Consider the following 17191-nt stretch of genomic DNA (forward strand, 5'->3'; position numbering starts at 1 on the left):
TGCATTTTAGTCTGGGACTAGGATAAGCCCTTTCTGGGAAACCACCCCATGAGGTTTAAAAGCTTATAATGATTGTTTAAGCAGTAAAGCACTGCAAACGCAAATGGGGCAAAAAATGTGTTTTAAGTTTAAAAACATTTCGAGTCCCCCCGCCTGCTTTCGGTCTTTACCTCATTGACTGGAGAGAGAACAAAGTGCTTCAGTAGTTGTGGACTGTCAAGGCTATTTTATTCACTTTAAACATCAGATGTTTCTTTTCTATTTACAGATGACACTGCCCTTAAAAATTAAGTCATGAAATTTTTTTTATTATAACTGATGTATTTTCCATGAGTCCACTATGTTAGCAATTACCTAGATAACTCTTTCCCCGCCATTGATGAGTTAACTCGTCAAGTAAGAGAAAACGCTTCACTGCCAATGACGAGATTTTCCTGCAATCCGTATTTCCACTATTATCCACCAGGTGGCTTTCTTACCCAAATGATAAAACTTGGAAGTATTCCGTTAGGGCAAACAGTTCAAACTCCGTGTATGGTTTGATCATCGCTCTGAATCTGATCTCTATCAAAAGTCCTTCAATTATCTCAGCTCATTTTGTGTTTTTGAAGAAACCTACCCATATTTGAGAGGTGATAAAAAGAGAACTAATGAAGGTAGGATGAAAGATTTTTTTCTTTTTTAAGCAGAATGTCTGTTCTTTCATTTGATATATTATATGTTTATCTATCTATTTATAGAAGAACATTTTCTGGAAGGCATTAAACTTTTGTAAAAATCATAAAAAATGCTGTTGCTGGTGCTGTGACTTAACAGTCTTTGCATTTGTAGTTTAGTTTTTATTTAATTTAATTGTATTTTGGTGGCTTAATTACATCCGATTACAAAAACATTGCAATAAATAAATGATTTTAAGCGGGCTTGCACACCAAAGCGTTTAAATGCGGCTGAAACGCCATGCGAATGCCGACTATAGGCGCTTGTTAGCTTTTTCAGCTGAATGCTTTGGTTGCTATGATACTTCTGCTTTGTTTATCACTCGTTCAATGATGCGCTGGTTGCTTGTTGTAATATTTGTCCCACCCCTCCTCCACTGTGATTGGATGGCCGAGTGAGAAGTGACTTTGACGAGCTGAGCTTTTCACCCAAAGTTGAACATTTCTGAACTCTCAGCGCTGAGCGTGGAAAAACTGCCGAGTGCCGGTGCTCAGTGCAGACAAAACCCATCAGCTGCTTTCATTGAAAACAATTGAACACATATACTCCGGCCGCTGGCGTAAACGCTTTGGTCCCTAAAATAAAGCAATAAGGCCCAAAAAGCAGCGGGTTACAGTGCATTTTATAACAGCTAAGGGGCATTAACTCTTTCACCGCCATCTCATCAATTAAGAGAAAACGCTTTCCCTCCAATGACGAGATTTTCCGTCTTTCAGCAATACCGCTATTATCCACCAGGTGGCGCCCTTCCGCAACTTTATAAACCCGGAAGTATTGCCCTATGGCAAGCGGCTGCATGTCCGTGTCTGTTTTAAAGATCGCTCTGAATGGGATCTCTATGAAAAGTCCGTCACAAAAATTGAATTATCTCTGCTTTTTGCTCAAAATGTGGTGTTTTTGCAGAAACGTACCAATATTTAAAAGCTGATTACAAAAGAACGCCTGAAGGTAGGATGAAACGTTTTTTTTTTTTGTTTGAAAGCAGAGGGTCTGTTCTTACATTTGGTATATTGTATGTTTATATATTTAAAGAAGAACATTTTCTGGAAGGCATTAAACTTTTGTGAAAATCATGAAAAATGCTGGCGCTGGCTGGCAATAAAAAAAAAAAAACGCTGGCGGTGAAAGAGTTAATAGGCACAAAGTGAAGCCGAGGTTAAAGTATAACCCCCTTAGCTGTTATAAAATGCACTGTAACCCACTGCTACGTGGGGCTTATTGCTTTTATAAAACGGTTACTTCATATGCATAGCAGGGCTTCATAAAATAAAACACAGGAAATAAGTTGTAATTATTTTAGTACAAATATTACTCTTCCGCCAAACAAAGTAGTTCCTCAGAATCAAATGTGGCTGCTACAGAGCGGTTCACAAGCAACGCAGATTAAATAAAAATTTGATTAAAGACTGTGGTGTTTATTTTCATGAATTAACATAGTCTGTTTATGAGTACTAATTCTAGACTTTTCCATGTCCTCAATTCATCCCCACAACTGTTTAAATTTACACCCATGATAACTGGAACCAGTGTTTGGAGCATAAGAAATTGTATAATTAATATGCCTAAACATAACTAAATAAATTTTTTTGGCATCATACTAATATTTTATATTTTGAAATATCAGAGCAAATAAATAATAAGGGCATGGGATTACCATGCACATCTCATCAGTAAAGCCAGATCTGTGATTAGTAAATCACCACCTGCTTTCAGATAAAGCAGCATTTACCACACAGAGCCGTAGTTCAATGACAAGCTAGGCAAAATCACATTAATTATCGCAGGTGATTTGTCCGCAATTATGATTGCGATATTGCCTCGCTAGTTAGTGAACTGTGCAGTAAATGCCACTCCATCTGAAATCAGGTGGTGGTGATTTATTACTAATCATGGAACCGGCTTTACTAATAAAATTGCCATGACAATTCCCTGCAATATATCGCCCAGCCCTAAAGGGAAAGATTAGAAGAAGACAATGATAAGGCACAGATTGAGAAAAGGTGGAGGGAATAGAATATATAAGGAGAGAGGTTTAAGAGAAAATGTATAGAAGATGTAGAGGACGTATAATGGAGAAAGAGGTTGAATATATAAAAAGAAAGGGTGGTGAGGCAGTGAACAGAAAACAGCAGAGGTAAAGAAAGTCATTGGTCAGTGTGCCAAAGTCGGGTTACTGGTAAATAAGAATCTAACATCTGTGATGTCTGTTGTGCACTGTTGTCTCTAGACCACAAAATATAGAAAGACTCTTGCTTTTGACAGTAACCGCCTCATTGTCTTTCAAAGGGAAGAGCATTGGAGCAAAGGTTTTGTTGTGGTTTGAGACAATATCCCAGTCCATCATGCATCACTGCTATGTGAGTGGGTTGAAAATCACCTGCATTTTGTAACGGTGTTCCTTCAACTTTAATATCCATTTCTGAACCCAAATATGCAGCTCCCTTCCTGGAGATGGAAATTGGGCAACTGCAGTTTTTCTAACAGATGAAGCTCTAGCCAGACTTAAGAGGCTTGATAGATATCAAAAAAACTTTAAGTGTATTTTTTTCAATATGGTTTTGATGCCTGTATATGTATTCATGTGTTAGTGAAGAAGAATGCATTGTGTAGTGTTGGATGGCTGTATTAGAGGTTTAAACAAAATTTACAAGATGATGATTTTTCCCCAGTGATCTTGTGTGGTCAACCACCATCGATCCGCTATGGGCGCGTAGAAGGCTCAGATCTTCAGTGGGGATCTAGTGTGACCTACAGCTGCTTTGAAGGCTACCAGCTGTCTTCACCTGGAATAGCCACATGTGAAGGGAACGGCACATGGCGGGGTGAGATCCCTCTGTGTCTGCGTAAGTATGATTTGTCACTTCAATTCAGATTTATTTCTATAACGCTAATAACAATGTTGCACTGTTGCAAAGCAGTATTTCATAAGATGTATATTAGCGATGATCACTGTCAAAATAACTGTAAGTGTAATCAGTTTCTTAATAGAAAGTCCACTTTAGACATTCTACTATTTAACTTCACAACTACAAGGGTCTAAAAGGGCGTGTCCGAATCCACTTTTGCTAGTTTAACGAAAAATGGTTTGTGCGCCTGGTGCACAGTCTAAAAGGGTTTTTATTCTCGTAATGAATAATGGTTGTGTTTTGGGCGTAACATTCAATAAACCAATGAGAGTCGCTGAACGTGAAAATGATAACTGCGCTGGGCTGAAACTAGCAAAAACATTTGTGTCATGCTGCATTGCGCCGGGTGTATGATAGGGCCCTTATAGTTAGTTGAATGACTGTTAAAGGATCATCAAAATAAAGTCCTTTTCGCAGAGACTACGTAAAATACACGGAAAATGTGTCATTCATACGGCCAATGATTTTCTGGAATCTGTGCGTGCTTTACACACATACTGTAAAAACACGGTTTCTGTTCAAAGTTTGTTCAAAGTTAAATGAACATTAAACATTAACAAGTTTTTGTCTTTGCATAATAAAATTATGAAATAACAGCCTCATGCAAAGCATTCTGGGAATCAAAATCTGAGGGGAAAAAACAGAAAAAGGTTGATGAGTATTTCTGATTCCCGAATGCATTGCATGAGGCTGTTATTTTATAATTTTATTCTGTAAATATAAAAACTTGTTAATGTTTAATGTTCATTTAAACTTTAAACAAATTGTTGCAGTAAATAACATAAATATAAATCTACAGTAAGTTATTGGCAAACAGCTGCTCATACTGTCCTCATTTTCAATCACATCTCCTCTTAAGACCTTTTAATAGACTTACCAGGGTCTATTGGAATATTGTGTATAGGGATTTGAAATATGGCCACCATTGCAGTGTAACATTAATGATCTGCTCATCCGTTAATTGGCTGCTTATACATTTTATCCTCTTTTTTGTCAAACTAAGTGAAATGTTAGCTTTGGTAATATCATGGTGTAATAAAATACAGTAATAATGCCTATTTTTGGATAGTCTACTCAACACTGTCACATTAAATTCCATGACACTACCTATTCTTAATGTATATATTGTCCATAATGTGATGTGCATGTCTGTTGTTGTGTTTTTTAAGGGGTGCTGTGTGATGAAAGGTTCATGGTTTGACTGAAATGGTGTGAAATGCAGGCAAAAGAAAGGCATCAAGGATTCTGATGTTTTCGACACATGTGTCAAAACCTCACAAACGGATCCAAAGTAGTTTCTGCACGCAGCATGAGATGTGCAGCTCTGATGCTAAATCCTGGTGTATTTTATTGTAAGCTTTTCACAAAATGTCATCCGTTAAAGCCAAAGTCCTTGTTAAAATAGCCAAAAAAACATCGCCCACAGCCGGCAGGATTATCTGATAGTGAAGTGATGCTGAAAATAAAATCAGCAACAAATAATACAAATTTAGCAAAAAAATATTGTAAGACGTCACAATAAGGTTGTATTTGTTAACATTCGGAAATGAACTTAACATAAACTAACAATTAACAATACTTCTATAGCATTTATTATTCTTCATGTTATTTTAGCTAATATATTATTAACCCTAGAGAACCCATGGGTCAAATTTGGCCAATGTTATTTGATGCTAAGAGAAGGGTTCTAGGGTTCTCCAGGGTTAAAATGAAAAGTTGTAACTGGTAACACTAGCATGAATAATAGTTTGACATTAACTAATATTAACAAAGATTAATAAATGCTGAAACTACGTTGTTAGTTCATGTTAGCTAATTAATTTACTAATGTTACCAAATACAAGCTTATTGTAAAGTGTTACCAATAATAAAAACATAAGAGTGGTTGAAATAAAACCAAAAATTTAGAAATTTGGATTGGGTCTAACTGCATTAGGGGTTGGGCACACCAGAACTTTTAAACGCGTCTGAAAACGTCTGGAGAACATTGAATGCCAGCTGTTTCTCAGCTGAGCGCTTTGGTAGCTCTGATACTTCAGCTGTGAGCTGGTTGGTTGCTGTGGTAATGTCCCGCCCCTGCTCCACTGTGATTGGACGGCGTTGTGAGAACTGACATTGAAGAGCGGAGCTTTTCACCCAAAGTTGAATCTCTTTCAACTCTTGACGCTCAGCTGGTTTTCAGAGCGGAAGAAAACTGCTAGCTGCTGGCTTATTTGAAAAACGCTGAGCTTCCATTGGAAACAATTGAAAACATGCGCGGGCCGCGGGTGTAAAAGCTTTGGTGTGCACACCCCCTTAGAGTGATCTTAAAATTTTCATAACAGAACATTCTTTTTTTAAATAAATATCTAGTTTAACTCAGAAATTAGTTTAAATTACTTAAGGAAAGAGTGTTGCGAACACTGTTTAAACCAAAAATGACCTCAGATAAATTAATAAATAAACAAATAAATACCTAATAAATATAACAAGCTAAACTTCAAATCCTTTGCTGAAATGAACTAACACTACTATTAAAATTACATTAAAATAAAACATAAAAAGTATCAAAACCAAAAGCATACAATAAATAATTGTGGCACATATAACCACTAATGGCCCTTTTCCATTGCATAGTACCCCATGGTTTGGGTCGAGTCAACTTACTTTTGGGAGCTTTTCAACTGGGTGCAGTACGTCGTACCCAATACTTTTTTTAGTACCACCTCGGTTGGGGTTCCAAGCGACCCGAACTGTGTCGCTGTGATGCGAAAATGTGATGTGAAAACACTGTAGATCACTGATTGGTCTGAGAGAATCGTCACGTACAGCGTCATTGCTATAATGTAAAAGATTAGCTTTACCTTCGCTGTCACGAATAAACCTGTTGTCATCTGTGCTCTGCTATAAGTTTCCAAAGTCCCTTTTAGCGACGAAAAACATCCACAGGTTGAGAATCATGAACACCATACCAGTTTTTTCCACACTTGCAGTTTGTGGCGGCATATTCGCGACGCGCACGTCCGCATATATGCTTAAATGCAACTTATATGAGGCTCGGCGAAGCGCGTCAACTGACGCCACGGGTGTTTGTACAGAAACTGTCATGTGAGATAGAGGTAGTGATAAACGTGATGTGCAAACATCTATTTGTTGTGGTCAATTTTTTATTTTGTGGCGGACTGAGAAATAAATTAATGTATGGGAACGTAAAGCATTTCAACGACGCTCTCGCTTGTATGATTTCACGGCTGTAGGCAGCGCACATATAAAGACACGCCTATAATCCCTCCCACTCCGAAGTGTTAGTAAACTCGATGGAAAAGCTAACCAAGACAAAGTGAGCTGACCTGACCAAACTGTGTAATTTTGTAAAATTAAAACCCAAGCCACTAATTTATAGTCTTAAAAATGTAAACTGAGTGTGATGTGAGCATGCACCTGACCAGTGCTTTTGATGTGTTTGCATTGCAGCTGTGCTGTGTGGGGATCCAGGCACCCCTGCGGAGGGCTACATAGAGGGGCGGCAGTTCACTTACAAATCAGAGGTGTCGTTTTACTGCAGACCACCGTTACTGCTGGTGGGCTCCTCCAGAAGAGTGTGTCAGGCGGACGGCTCCTGGAGCGGAATACAGCCTTCATGCATTGGTGAGTTACTGGATACAAGAACAAAAAAGAGGTTTGGGAGCCAACCTGACCTAAAATTACCAACCTGGGGCTGGATTCACAAATCATGCGTAAGAAGAAAATTATTCTTAAATGCCATTTAATTCCTAATTTTAAACTTTAGAAAAAATTTAAGAATATTTTGTATTTTCAAAATACTTTTTTAAGAAAGTTCTTATTTTTTCCTTAAAGGATTAGTCCATTTTCTTAAAAGAAAAATCCAGATAATTTACTCACCACCATGTCATCCAAAATGTTGATGTCTGTCTTTGTTCAGTCGAGAAGAATTATGTTTTTTGAGGAAAACATTGCAGGATTTTTCTCATTTTAATGGACTTTGATAGAGCCCAACATTTAATACTTAACTCAACACTTAAAAATAAAAAATATGTACTTTTAAACCACAACTTTTCGTCTAGGTCCGGTGCAGCGCGACCTAACGTAAATGCGTAGTGATGTAGGGAGGTCACGTGTTACATATATAAAACGGACATTTGCGGACCATTTTAAACAATATTGTCAAAAATGACAATCTTTTCGCTAGATAAGACCCTTATGCCTCATTTGGGATTGTTTATAGTCCTTTGAAACTCCGTTGAAAAAAACTGTTAAGTGTTGAGTTAAGTATTAAATGTTGGGCTCTATTAAATCCATTAAAATGAGAAAAATCCTGCAATGTTTTCCTCAAAAAACATAATTTCTTCTCGACTGAACAAAGAAAGACATCAACATTTTGGATGACATGGTGGTGAGTAAATTATCTGGATTTTTCTTTTAAGAAAATGGACTAATCCTTTAAGGATGTTCTTAAAGAAAAAACGTCAAATTCTCAAAAAAGTAAAAAAGTTAGGATAACCTCAAAGTACTCTTGAATCTCAAAGTGTTAAATGTTGTATAAGTTAATTTGATTTTGTATTGTGAAGTCGGAAATGACAATTTAAACTGTTTACTTCACACAGTTTAGTTTAATGAGGAATTTCATACTCATATAATAATAAAGTGTAATGGCTTACTTCAGTAATATGTCATGATAATATTAGAAAACACTTTACTTCCTCCATAATACATTCATTGTGAAATTACGAAGATTAACAGCTCAAAGATGCTCTCAGTGGGAATCTAGCAGGCAATTGGTCCATCATGCGAGTCGAGAGCTCCGAAAGCTCGGGCACACTTCAATCTGGGTGGCCAGCTCCATCTCTTGTCTTAAGAATGTTTTTGTGAATCCGGCCCCTGATCTCACTTGCTTTTTTATGTCTTTGATCATTTGTATGAACTCATACGGTGTGAATCATACAAAAATTATTACGATACATTATGATACCCCACCCATAAACCCAATGTCACAAGGCGAAGCAAATTATAAATAAATTTCGTCATACGAATAGGCACTTACTGTATGTACAAATTGCAATACTGTTTTGGGAATTACATCAACATTTGATAATGCAGTGTTTTACTTGTAAGACAAAACTCTCAACAATAATAAGTGTCCTTTGCAAATATCATTTTATATTATTATTATTATTGCCAAATTGAGTTTGATTTCTATTTGTAGATCCAGAGAACAATGCTTGCAAAGATCCCGGAACCCCAGCATTTGGAATTCCGGTTCAGGCTCAGGGATTTGAGGTGATTTAGTTACACATTCTTATTTAATTGGTTGAAGGTTTTAATCCCCAAATTGTTTATTAATCTCCAAATCTTTAATGTCCATTCTTTTAGGTCGGAAGTCAAATTTTTTTCAGGTGTCGAAAAAACTATCACATACTCGGCTCAACAACGCGAACGTGTTTGGAAGATTTAACATGGAGTGGGATGGATCCAGAGTGTGTTGGTAAGTGTATGCTTATCATTATACAGACTTAAAGGCTTTACATTTATGGCCAGATTTTATATCATACTCTATGTACACTCCCAATCTGAAGGCCTTTCCAAAATGTAGGTGGTGTAATTGTGCTGCATGTTTTCAACAAATCCAAAGGCACCATCACATGTATTCTTTACAGACAGGTCATGTGTTGTGTTTCATGTGTATGTAATTATCAGAAGAACAAAGGTAGCAGTGAAGTGAGATTGGATGAGATCTTTACACAGGAAATTACTGCACGAGGGCATTGTTTGATGACATACACATTACACATCGGGTTGCTCGAGGTGGTTTATAAAAACTGTGGCGGCACTCAACTTAAAAAAAAAAGCTCCTCTAGAGTTAAACATTTGATTTTTACTGTTTTTGGAATCCATTCAGCTGATCTCCGGGTCTGGCGCTAGCACTTTTAGCATAGCTTAGCATAATCCATTGAATCTGATTAGACCATTAGCATTGCACAAAAAAATAACCAAAGAGTTTCAATGTTTTTTCTTATTTAAAACTTGACTCTTCTGTAGATACATCGTGTACTAAAACCGATGGAAAATTAAAAGTTGTGATTTTCTAGTCAGATATGGCTAGGACTATACTCTCATCCTGGCATAATAATCAAGGACTTTGGTGTTGTAACATGGCTGCAGGAGGCGCAATGATATTATGCAGTGCCCGAAAACAGTCCCCTGCTATTGAAAGTAACCAAGGGGACTATTTTCAGGCGCTGCGTAATATCATTGGCAAGAGTCAAGTCTTAAATAGGAAAAATACAGAAACTCTTTGGTTATTTTTGAGCACGATGCTAATGGTCTAATCAGATTCAATGGATTATGCTAAGCTATGCTAAAAGTGGTAGCGCCAGACCTGGAGATCAGCTGAATGGATTCCAAAACGATAAAAATCAAATGTTTAACTCTAGGGGAGCTGGAAAATGAGCATATTTTTCAAAAAAAGTGAAGTGTCCCTGAAGTTTGAATGTTTTTCCTGCATTGATCACAGACATTCTTTACTTGGTGTCGAGCACTTGATCCTCGCCACTTTCACTGTCCCAGCGCTTTTCTTTTAAGCTTCATGACACTTTTGAACAGGAGCTATCAGGAATTGAACAGAAATGAAATTGAAGGCTTTAGCAGAAGGAATTAAACTTAGCTCAGTTTGTACATAAATGTGAGATTTGTGGACTCATTTGACAGCACACACCATCAAATCCTTTGGGCCTTTCATCCATGTAAAGCGGTCAAACTGTCAGAAGTCGAGAAGCAGGGAGAATTGAGTTGAGGAAAAGTGAGGTACAAAGGCTTGGCTCATATATTATAAAAGATGGCAGCACTCGGGGCGTTTCTTTAAATGGGGTGACTTTATCTTGACTGTACCATAATATGCAGCAGAGAGTCCACTGTAAATCATTTCCATATTACTCTCATTGTGGTTCTCCTCTTATTGTATATATATATATGAAGAGTTTCGTTGCAAAACGAGATAACCACCGTTTTATTCATTGTTCAGAAATCGCGTTTTTTTTTGTTGTGCATTCCAATTAATTTCAATGTAACTGCAGTTGGTTTGTTTTGATTTAAAACCTCAAAACAAAATAATAACATGATAACATAATAATAAACATGTTTTGACAAAAATGTTAAAAAATGGATTTATCTCGTTTTGCAACGAAACTCTTCATACACTGTAAAAAAAGTCCGTAAAAATTTCAATGTTATTGCAGCTGGGTTGCCGGTAATTTACCGTAGATTTACATTTATGTTATTTACTGGCAAGAGTTTGTTCAAAGTTAAATAAATTTTAAATATTAACAAGTCTTTATCTTTACAGAATAAAACTATACAATAACAGCCTCATGCAACCTTTTTCTGTTTTTTGCTTCAGATTTTGTTTCCCAGAATGTTTTGCTTGATGCTGTTTTTTAGTTTTACTCTGTAAAGACAAAGACTTGTAAATGTTTAATGTTCATTTAACTTTGAACAAAATGTTGCCAGTAAATAACATAAATTTAAATCTACGGTAAATTAACGGCAACTCAGCTGCAATTTCTACAGATTTTTTTTACAGTGTATGTTTTAGGGTCACATAGGCATCCAATCAGGTTTTAACAGCTGGCATTGATTTCTTATCATCAGATCTAGATAAACAAGCTATCCACATACTGTCGATGTTTACTATCACAGCTATTGCCTTGTATTTTTGCTGACAGTTGGCTTATTGGTATAAAAAATAAATAACACACTCGTTGCATGCTATTGGCCAAAAATGTTTAATGTATAGAAAACAAATAAAATGTATAGACATTCAGGTTTGTTTTGTTAAACCCTTTTCATTTAAAAACACTGCACGTGGAAATTGTCATTGGAGTTTTTTCGGTGGGGGCGTTGGTGGTGTTCAGACATGGTAAAGCTGTCACGCTGGTGATGTCATAAAAGTGATGCTTGGGTACAGCTTGTGTCCTTGCATCATCAGACTACACTTCAGGGTTTATGTGACGTTAAGAGACCAGCAGTCCTGTCATTGGAAGTGTTTACTGAATCTGATTCTCTGTCTTTTTCAGCACACGCCTGTAGGCAGCCCGAGACGCCGTCTCATGTAGATGTGAAGGCTATAGATCTGCCCACCATAGGCTACACACTTATGTATACCTGCCAAGATGGCTTCTATTTATCTGGAGGGTCAGAACACAGAACCTGCAAAGCAGATGGGAAGTGGTCAGGCAAACCACCAATCTGCAAAGGTAAGAAAGAAACTGGGCTGGTTGAATATTAATACTTCAGCCAGAAACACAGACAGCGGTGTGCGTTGGGAATGCCTTATCTGCATTTGCCAAACAAAGCATTCGATCCCATCTGTTTGGAAGTTCTCTTTGCAGTGCATTTGAAAGTAGTGTGTATCGGACAATAATCTTTATCGTCAATAAATGCTTTTTTTCACACTATCGATAGGACAGTCGCGACCAATATATCCTGTCAATCAAAAGACAAAAGGAAAATGCAATGAATTTGAGCTCTGTGTGTAGAAAATGTAAAGAAACACCCCTAGTTTAATGATCAATATAAGAATGAATAACATTCAGAAAATTTGATATGCAGAATTTAGTTATCGCAATACTATCAGTATCGGCAGATATCAGTCTGAATAATCCGTATCAGTGGAAATTTTGTACATCAGTGCCTATTTAATACATAAAAAATAAAATAATATTATCTATATTGGTATCAGTGTCCATAACTGTATGGTATTTCTTAGTGTACTTGCACTAAGTACACTTAGTAGTCACTCTGGTGCAGATTGGATCTGCAAATGTCAAATAATCAATTATTTGCTCTTCTTCCTAGTTGGACCAAAAATAAACAGCAAATCAAACGAGGACCCGGACCAGCAGAAAAACAAGATTCGCGGTATGAAACCTTTTCTAATTTTCTTTTAGTTGTCATCAGAAATATAGCCTTGGCCGCATAGTGAAATAATGGGCTTATAATGTTGCATTTTTGATAATGAGCAACTTATAATGCCATAAAGAAGTTAAAGAAGCGTGTCATTTTTAAGTAATTACGTAACATTTTTAAACCAACCATACATTTGCAACGACATCTTTAAGTAAGCCATGAAAAGTGTAATCTTTATGATAACGTTTGCATGATACGGCATGACAACGTCTGGCTCAAGCAGGCGTGTGAATTTGGAAATAAATACAGACCCAGTTCGCGTAACACGTGTGCATCCGATGAAACCGTCTATAGTGGTTCCAGAAGCTATTTGCGCAAATGTATGAATTTCATTGCATTTTACAAAACGTGAAACTATCTGTAAACAAATGATGCTACAGAAATGTATCCAACACTGAAAAAAATTATTCATTGATTTTTTTTTTAAGATAAGTGGTTGTGAGCAATTAAATTATTTAATTTCAGATATATGCATTTATTTGAACTTACTTAAATGTTTTAAAAAAATGCTACTATTATGTAATCATGTTAGTTCTACTCAGATTTCAAAAATACAGCGGGGAAAATAAGTATTTGACACATCAGCATTTTTAGCAGTAAGGGTATTTCTAAGTGGGCTATTGACACAAAATTTCCACAGATGTAGCTATCAAGCCAAATATTGGATTCATACAAAGAAATTAGAACATTTAAGTATACAACTTGAGTCATAATAAATAAAGTGAAATGACACAGGGAAGTATTGAACACATAAAGATAACAAGGTGCAAAATGGTATAGAAAGCCAGGAGATCACCTGAAAACTGTTAGTATTGAGAGAGAAACCCTGCCCCCTATCAGTACTAATTAAAGCAACACCAAAGAGTTTTGGCTCTTTGCTCCCCCTACAGGTTAGAAGCGTATCTGTCCATTACCCACTGTCATAAATACTGAGGTATAGCTGGCTCTGATTGGATTGTAGGTCTGCTGTAAAGCAAGTTTTTGTAGTATTCTCTCGGACTACAGGACCGCTACCCGACGGTTGGAAACTTCTTTAGTGCGGTTTTGACCAATAGAGGGCTGCAAAGCGAATGTGAAAGTGCTGTTCACCCTGTTTAGAGTGGATGAACGACTGAAACTGTTTTAGAAGCGTTATTTTAAGGTAAAAAAAACTCTTTGGTGTTGCTTTAATATCAGCTGCTTTAATTGATGACCTATCCACACTATTCCTACCTCCCATGACGCTTTGCGCGAATTTTGGGTGCGACTTCTGGTGCGTACTGTCACTGAACCGTAGCCTGCGTTTTCCATGATGATTACGGTCATAATTTAATGTATGAGCCAGTGTGAGGATGAAATTAAGAAGTGTCCTGATACATTACATAAAGATGCACAAATATAAAAGCACAGAGGCATGCCGTATCTCTACAGTGAGACAGCCAGTCGAATCTTTAATACATGGAATATACAGAGACTTCTTATTTTTAACCTTTTCAGGTGATGGTTTAAAATGTCACAACTGTGAGTTTTTTTTTAAACGGCAATTTTTAATCGACTTGTTTGAGTTTTTATGGCGACACATCAAGCTTCACGGGATCTGACAGCAGCAGTAACTTATGCTTCTCATTCAACACATTGTAAGTTATTTAAACAAACAATAATAAACATATTAAACTACTATTACGTGTTTTCAGTATTGTTTTCATTTTATGGAAATATTATTATCCAGTACAACCCGAATTCCAGAAAAGTTGTTAAACTTTAATAAAAAGATAACTAAAAGACTTTCAAATCACATGAGCCAATATTTTATTCACAATAGAACATAGAAAACATAGCAAATGTTTAAACTGAGAAATTTTACAATTGTATGCACAAAATGAGCTAATTTCAAATTTGATTTCTGCTACAGATCTCAAAATAGTTGGGACAGGGCACGTTTACCATAGTGTAGCATCTCCTTTTCTTTTCAAAACAGTTTGAAGACGTCTGGGCATTGAGGCTATGAGTTGCTGGAGTTTTGGTGTTGGAATTTGGTCCCATTCTTGCCTTATATAGATTTCCAGCTGCTGAAGAGTTTGTGGTCGTCATTGACGTATTTTTCGTTTAATGATGCGACAAATGTTCTCTATAGGTGAAAGCAGGCAGGCCAGTTCAGCACCCGGACTCTTCTACGACGAAGCCATGCTGTTGTAATAGCTGCAGTATGTGGTTTTGCATTGTCCTGCTGAAATATACAAGGCCTTCCCTGAAATAGACGTTGTTTGGAGGGCAGCATATGTTGCTCTAAAACCTTTATATACCTTTCAGCATTCACACAGCCTTCCAAAACATGCAAGCTGCCCATACTGTATGCACTTATGCACCCCCATACCATCAGAGATGCTGGCTTTTGAACTGAACGCTGATAACATGCTGGAAGGTCTCCCTCCTCTTTAGACCGGAGGACAAGGCGTCCGTGATTTCCAACAAGAATGTCAAATTTGGACTCGTCTGACCATGGAACACTATTCCACTTTGAAATAGTCAATTTTAAATGAGCCTTGGCCCACAGGACACGACGGCGCTTCTGGGCCATGTTCACATATGGCTTCCTTTTTGCATGATAGAGCTTCAGTTGGCATCTGCTGATGGCACGGCGGATTGTGTTTATCGACAGTGGTTTCTGGAAGTATTCCTGGGACCATTTAGTAATGTCATTGATACAATCATGCCAACGAGTGACGCAGTGTCGTCTGAGGGCCAGAGGACCACGGGCATCCAATAAAGGTCTCCGGCCTTGTCCCTTGCGCACAGAGATTTCTCCAGTTTCTCTGAATCTTTTGATGATGTTATGCACTGTAGATGATGAGATTTGCAACGCCTTTGCAATTTGACGTTGAGGAACATTGTTTTTAAAGTATTCCACAATCTTTTTATGCAGTCTTTCACAGATTGGAGAGCCTCTGCCCATCTTTACTTCTGAGAGACTCTGCTTCTCTAAGACATACCTTTTATAGCTAATCATATTACAGACTTAATATCAATTAACTTGATGTTCTTCCAGCTGAATCTTTTCAAAACTGCTTGCTTTTTTAGCCATTTGTTGCCTCCGTGCCAACTTGTTTGAGACCTGTAGTAGGCATTACATTTTAAATGAGCTAATTAAGTGGATAAAAGTGTAAAATTTCTCAGTTTAAACATTTGCTATGTTATCTATGTTCTATTGTGAATATTGGCTCATGTGATTTGAAATTCCTAGGGGAATGGGGGGATGGTTATAAGCACATTTCCAGAATGCTGAATGTTCCTGTCAGCACTGTGGGGGCCATTATCTGGAAATGGAAAGAGCATCACTTCACCATAAACTGGCCATGATCAGGTGCTCCACGTAAGACCCCTGTCCGAGGAGTCCAAAGAATAATCAGGAGAGTTCTCCAAGAGCCAAGAACCACTCGGGCAGAACTTCAGGAAGATCTTGCATCAGCAGGTACTGTTGTATCAAAGAAAACTATAAGCAATGCACTGAACCGCCATGGCATCCATGCACGCTTACCACGCAAGACTCCATTGCTGAACAAAAAGCACGTTGAGGCTCGATTAAAGTTTGCGAAAGACCATTTGGAAAAGCCTGTGGATTATTGGGAGACTATAGTATGGTCAGATGAAAGCAAAATTAAACTTTTTGGTAGTCATTCTACACACCATGTTTGGAGAAGAAATGAGACTGCCCACCACCCCAAGAGCACCATACCAACAGTTAAGCTTGGGGGTGGAAGCATCATGGTTTAAGGCTGTTTTTCAGCAAGGGGTACTGGCAGACTATATATCATTGAAGGCAGGATGAATGGAGAAATGTACTGGGACATTCTGGATAAAAATATGCTGCCATCTACCAGAAAGCTGAAAACGAAAGGAGGTGGACAAACACAAGGCCAAGGAAACAATGAAGTGGTTTCAAAGAAAGAAAATCAAGTTGCTTGAATGGCCCAGTCAATCACCTGACCTAAATCCCATAGAAAATCTATGGAGTGAACTGAAGATCAAAGTTCATAAAAGAGGCCCAAGGAACCTTCAATATTTAAAGACCATTTGTATGGATGAATGGGCCAGAATCACTCCAGAGCAATGCAGATGACTAGTCTAAGAGGCATTGCTGGTCTGAGAGGCGTCTAGAAGCTGTAATCATCAACAAAGGCTTTTCTACAAAGTATTAAATAAAGTGTGTTCAATATATTCCCTGTGTTATTTCACTTTATTTATTGTGACTCGGCTTGTATACTTGGATGTTCTGATTTCTTTGTATGAGTTCGGTGTTTGGCTTGATGGCTGCATCTGTGGAAATTTTGTGTTAATAGCCCACTTAGAAATCGCCTTACTGATAAAAATGCTGATTTGTCATGTTTAGCAATATTGCTCATTATAATTAAACACAAATTATTCATGTAGTCCCAACTTTAATAGGCTAAGTCATGTTCACATAGGTTGATTTAAAACACATGTGATATGCCTAGAAACCACTTAATATTATTTTTTATTGATATTGTAATGGATTTTTAATTGTTAAATGTAATTAGGCTCAGAATAATTTTTGTCTGTTGTCAAGCTGATTTTTGGTGGACGTATGAAGTCAGTTCTCCGTAACTTCA

The 17191-nt window shown here is 37.3% G+C and overlaps 1 protein-coding gene across 2 annotated transcripts in view; it reads left to right on the forward strand.

The window, feature by feature from the left end:
- csmd1a (CUB and Sushi multiple domains 1a) overlaps window positions 1–17191 on the forward strand; it is a 696936-nt gene that overhangs the window by 666539 nt on the left and 13206 nt on the right. For both annotated transcript variants that reach the window (XM_073872919.1, XM_073872920.1), the window contains exons 60-65: window positions 3387–3560; window positions 7077–7250; window positions 8827–8900; window positions 8994–9105; window positions 11693–11872; window positions 12474–12536. In XM_073872919.1, coding sequence (XP_073729020.1) covers window positions 3387–3560; window positions 7077–7250; window positions 8827–8900; window positions 8994–9105; window positions 11693–11872; window positions 12474–12536 — 777 coding nt within the window. The remainder of the gene's footprint in view (window positions 1–3386; window positions 3561–7076; window positions 7251–8826; window positions 8901–8993; window positions 9106–11692; window positions 11873–12473; window positions 12537–17191) is intronic.

Source organism: Misgurnus anguillicaudatus, chromosome 11 (genome assembly GCF_027580225.2).
Source record: "Misgurnus anguillicaudatus chromosome 11, ASM2758022v2, whole genome shotgun sequence".
Lineage (NCBI taxonomy): Eukaryota > Metazoa > Chordata > Actinopteri > Cypriniformes > Cobitidae > Misgurnus > Misgurnus anguillicaudatus.